Source organism: Wasmannia auropunctata, unplaced genomic scaffold (genome assembly GCF_000956235.1).
Source record: "Wasmannia auropunctata unplaced genomic scaffold, wasmannia.A_1.0 LD336064.1, whole genome shotgun sequence".
Classification (NCBI taxonomy): Eukaryota; Metazoa; Arthropoda; class Insecta; order Hymenoptera; family Formicidae; genus Wasmannia; species Wasmannia auropunctata.
In genome coordinates, this window is record NW_012026826.1 from 986,320 (window position 1) to 989,912 (window position 3,593).

Sequence of the window (3,593 nt, forward strand, 5' to 3'; positions counted from 1 at the left end):
CGTTTGTTTAGAAAATATCGCAACATCAAGCGAAGGCAATTACATTGCAATAGGTCGTAAATTTAAAGTTGTTGAAGAACTTTATAATTATCCATGCAGTTCTGTCGATTTGGATATATTTAAAGTCAGTCAGTTATCAGATCTTCAAGTTTGGCCTTTGTGTAAAATTAGTAAAAAATTTGTAAAATTACCATACACAAAGAATGGTGAAAGAAATTTTGCCGTAATACCGCTAATAAGCACCGCACATTTAGAATAATTTATTAAAATTTACTTTATATATATATATATACAAAAGATATTTAAATAGATTTCTTGTGTGTGTTTACGATACGATACGCGAGAAAATATGTTTGTTAAGAGTTTCAGGAAGATGCCGAATTCAAGAAGTCAAGGATTTATCGTCGCAGAATTCTACGATGGTATTCAAGTAATACCAAAAATTTGGCTACAAAGTGAGGATTTATGTAAATATCCCTCGCATTATAAAACAGATTTTAGAATTCGGAAGGCAGTTGAAAAAGAGCAAGTACCAACTTCTGATTGGACTTCCTTTAAAATTGATCGGATTTTTGGCGAATATTGTAAGTACTTTAATAAAAAAATCTTGAGTTTTTTCCACAATACTTGCTGATAATACTTGAATTGTTTTCAGCGTCTTTATGTAAGGCCGATGAGAAAGCCAAACAAGCACTCTATACGTCAGATATGGATACCGATAAAGAAGCAAATAGAAAAGCCAATAGAAAAAATAGAGCGAGAAAAGATATATTCTCATCCGAAAGCGAGGAAGAATCGTCAACAGAAGTTAATTTACCATCTCCTCCACGTCCTCCTGCAAAACGTAAATACAAACAAACCTATTATGTTTAATAGTGCATACATATGAAATTCATGTTTTACACCTTTTAAATATATATTTTATTTTGTATTGAAAGGTCAACGACTGCACGATGAAAATGAACCTGGAAGTTCATCCATTACATGTTCTGGAGATTCTGCGAAAAGATACACCGAATCAGGAAAGCTCCCAAACTCGAGTACATCTCGAATAGACGATACTTCGTGCGCAAGAAACAATAATGCTATAGATCTTACAAAGGAAAATGAAGAGAATGTATCGATAAATCAGCACGTGGAGGAAATCGGCCGTACGCAAGATAAAGAGAGACCAAGAGAGAAGAAAAATGATAATTTAAATCAATCTTCACAAGAAAATGCAATTGGTAAGTATAAATATATTCATCTGATTTAAATACATATTGTAATAATAGTCTTTGTTTGAAAATTTATATATTCTACTTGAAAACACGAATAAATTTTATTAACTGTAATACAGAGAGAAGTTTATCGTAATACTCAATCAATTGTGTGTTTGTTAGTCAAAGACACTTAGTATTTCTCTAAAATCTTTACTAGTATGTACAAATATCCTCTATACAAATTAAAAAATAATAAATATTAAAACTTTTAGTTATTCCTAAAATTGTTATTATTATTAGTACACTTTTGTAATGGTATTGTAATATTTTATATAATACTTTTTAATAATATTATATAACTTGATAACAGAAAACGAAAGATAATAATAATAATGTTGTATGTTGAAAGAACTATATTAATTTAAAGTGTTTAAGCATTTATATTTCATTTTGGATAAAATAAAACATTTTCTAGTATATCGAAATAAACATATTGTTTCTGGTTTATATATTTTTTTCTTTTTTACAAACCAACGTGTGATGCCGCTAATTTCTATTTTATGTATATGCATTTTATTTGTTTACTAAATAATGTCATTTATATTTTTTACAGTGGAGCATTTGAAGAGATTAACGAGAGAAATAGCTACTGTAAAATATGATATAAGGCAATCGCTTACCTTGTTGGATATTTTAGTTAAAAGGACAAATACGGAAACCGAAGTAAGGAACACGGCGATTTCTTTCGAAGGCGCTGAAGACCGATTTCCGTTGCAAACTGCAGAACAATTAATGGAGGTGGAGGAGATATTGAAACACCGTGATTCTCAACATAATGCTGCAATAGTAAGTTAATAATACATATATTAATTTATAGTAATATTAAATACACTATATATACAAATTTTTGCCAAAGGGATAGTCATGTAAAATAAGATTACGATAATTAAATGCATTAGATATATTAGATTAGGTATGGTGTATTTCACAATTACTATCAAATATATAAATGTTATATAATCAAATTTAAGTAAACTTTTCCGTAAAAAAATTACAAAATACTCTTTTCATAAAGTTTTATTTTTATTTTGAATGATTTTAGTTACAATGATTAATTAAGTATAAAAACTTTTTTTTCTTTTGCTTATAAGATTATTAATCGCTAAAATTATTGATAATAGTCAAAGAAAATGATTCGAGAATTGTTAAAGTAAAATATATTATTACATTCTCAAAATGAAACTTATTATATAATATTATTTTATTTCATAGCGCGCATACATCAAATCCATCGGAGGAACTAACGTCACTGATGCCGTAAAGAGGACTTTGTACAAATTATTCTCAAATAAATTGGCGGAGAGATATAATTGGGAAGGCCGTTGTGGAAAGGAACCATTACGTAATTTGGAACTAATAAAAGTGATTTTCAGTAAGTACTACATAGCAATATTTAAATATTCAATGAATTTCAATGAATGCAATATAATTATATTTAAAACAGTTAAAACTGAGAAAATGTTCTTAGGCTGCGTACTTCAGAATATCCCGGATACCGATCACGGCAAAATCCAGCGAAGGATTATGGAATGGTTCCGACATTCAAAGGCGAGACATCAGAATGAGGAGAAGCGAAAAACACAAGGTGACGTTGGAGACAACGCTCCTGCAGAGTAAGTCGTAGTAGGAAAGTTGAGAAAAGTAAGGAAAGGTATTATAAACAACAGGTATGGACTTTCATTATTAATACATATGGTAAGAGGTTTATGCAAGTATATACATACATCGATTTTTTTCAATTTTACATACTGTTACTTTTCTTTGTTTTTACTTTACCTTTATTTTCAGCTGTTTAAATTGCCAATGATGAGATGCGCTATATAAAAGTTTTCAATAACTTAAACCGCAAATCTGAGGCAATTCTTAAAAAAATTTTTTTACACAAAATATAATGGTCGAATAGTATATTTTAATTCTAAATTTATTTAATCTAAATGTATATACTTACCTTTTACGATCGCTCTGTATTATTTCATAAAGACACAACAAACGGAATAAGAAACAGTTCAACATGTTGAATAAGAAACATCGTAGAAAACGCTTCTTATTCAATATATTGAACTGTTCCTTATTCATCGTGTCAGGATCAGCGTATGTCCATACGTTATTATAATAAATTTTAAATGTGTTTCAGATATTCATGTTAACAACCTATATGAACTGGTAGGATCGGTATTCATAGTCTGTTTCTCAACTTAAAAAAATAGTAAGCATGCACAATCTTAAAAAGCTAATACGGCCTATCTAGCTGTTTGACTAACAATTAATGTATAAAGACCGTTTGTATAAATTACTGAAGACGAGCTTAAGTGAGATCAGACTGTGAATATC

The 3,593-nt window shown here is 29.1% G+C and overlaps 1 protein-coding gene across 1 annotated transcript in view; it reads left to right on the plus strand.

The window, feature by feature from the left end:
* Window positions 1-373: 373 nt before the first annotated feature.
* LOC105450302 overlaps window positions 374-3,593 on the plus strand; it is a 4,287-nt gene continuing 1,067 nt past the window's right edge. The window contains exons 1-6 of the mRNA XM_011690085.1: window positions 374-584; window positions 656-844; window positions 939-1,151; window positions 1,816-2,048; window positions 2,475-2,634; window positions 2,731-2,875. Of these exons, the coding sequence (XP_011688387.1) occupies window positions 374-584; window positions 656-844; window positions 939-1,151; window positions 1,816-2,048; window positions 2,475-2,634; window positions 2,731-2,875 (1,151 nt within the window). The remainder of the gene's footprint in view (window positions 585-655; window positions 845-938; window positions 1,152-1,815; window positions 2,049-2,474; window positions 2,635-2,730; window positions 2,876-3,593) is intronic.